Raw genomic sequence first — 1,171 nt, 5'->3', positions numbered from 1 at the left:
ATGACTCCAAAGCCCGTGACACATTGCTTGCTTGCTGTCCTGACTTCCTTTTTTCAGGGCAGGATTCACCACCACGCCTCAGCCTGGATCTGTGTTTTCATGTGTGTTTTGGGCTTTTTCCCCCCCCTTTTCCTCTGTAGACAAAATGGCAAGAAAAAGCTGCCCAGCTTCTTCGGGCTAGACGGAGGCCAGGAGAGAGACACGACCACGGACAAGATCCTGCAGTATATCCCAGCCAAGGCAAGAATTTCCAGCACCTCCAACCCCCTCCCCTGCTCCGGGGGCTCATTCCCACCCACCCCAGCCCAGAATTTGGGGAGGACGTTGGGTTTGAGTCTGGGGGTTCTGTCCCAAGGAGATCCCAGGGAAGGGATGAGCACCTCCTTGCAGGTGTGGAGGGGACCTGGCTGAGCCAGGGGTGCCCAGCAGGGATGTGGGGACATGGGGACATCTCCCCCACACCTTTCCTCTGGGTTCTTTTGTTTCTGGGTCGCCTGGGAGGGAAGGGAGAAGCCTCTGGGAGGGAAGGGAGCAGGCTGGGAGCGAGCTTTGGCAGGTGGGATGATTCATTCCCACGGAGCAGGAGCGGATTAGCAGAGCCTGGGAAGGGAATCAGGAAGGGCAGGGCTGCCCCGGGCACGGCCCAGCCTTGTGGCCGCATGGCCCCGTTCCCAGCCCTGCTGGGGAAGGCACAGGGGGAGCCAGCAGCCCCCGAGGGCTCGGTGGGTCCTGCTGGGTGGGCCGGGGGTGTGGGCGGAGTTTTGGGAGCGTTCGGGATGTGCTGGGTGTGCATGTGGGGAAGGGGAAACTGAGGCACAGCCGCAGCGCCAGGCAGAGGCTCCCTGTGGGAATCAGCTGGATCCAAAGGGACCAGGCAGCAAAACCCATCCTGGATTCTTCCCTGGGGAGGCAGCATGAGCTGTCAGAGCCGGTGGGTCCTGGGGAAGGGGTCCTGGCAGAGGTCACTGGGAGATGCCCATCTGGGGTCTCCCCAGGGATGGAGGGAAGGAGGGTGGAGCGGTTTTCAGCCTTTACCCTCACCTGGGGCACGGGGATGCGAACCCTGGGCTCAGCCACGGGCTCCCCGTGTGGCCTGGGGGGTGCCTGGGCTCTGCCCCTCTCCCCTGCTGCATTTTTGGCAGCAGCAGCAGGCGCCCGGGCGGGCCCGCGC

At 63.2% G+C, this 1,171-nt stretch overlaps 1 protein-coding gene across 1 annotated transcript in view; it reads left to right on the top strand.

Moving 5' to 3' along the window:
* PLEKHN1 (pleckstrin homology domain containing N1) overlaps positions 1 to 1,171 on the top strand; it is a 19,323-nt gene continuing 18,152 nt past the window's right edge. The window contains 2 exon segments of the mRNA XM_031062542.1: positions 1 to 11; positions 141 to 240. Of these exon segments, the coding sequence (XP_030918402.1) occupies positions 1 to 11; positions 141 to 240 (111 nt within the window).

This window comes from Geospiza fortis, unplaced genomic scaffold, assembly GCF_000277835.1.
Source record: "Geospiza fortis unplaced genomic scaffold, GeoFor_1.0 scaffold662, whole genome shotgun sequence".
NCBI lineage: Eukaryota > Metazoa > Chordata > Aves > Passeriformes > Thraupidae > Geospiza > Geospiza fortis.
Note: the sequence above shows the minus strand (reverse complement) of the source record. Positions and strands in the feature narration are given on the sequence as shown.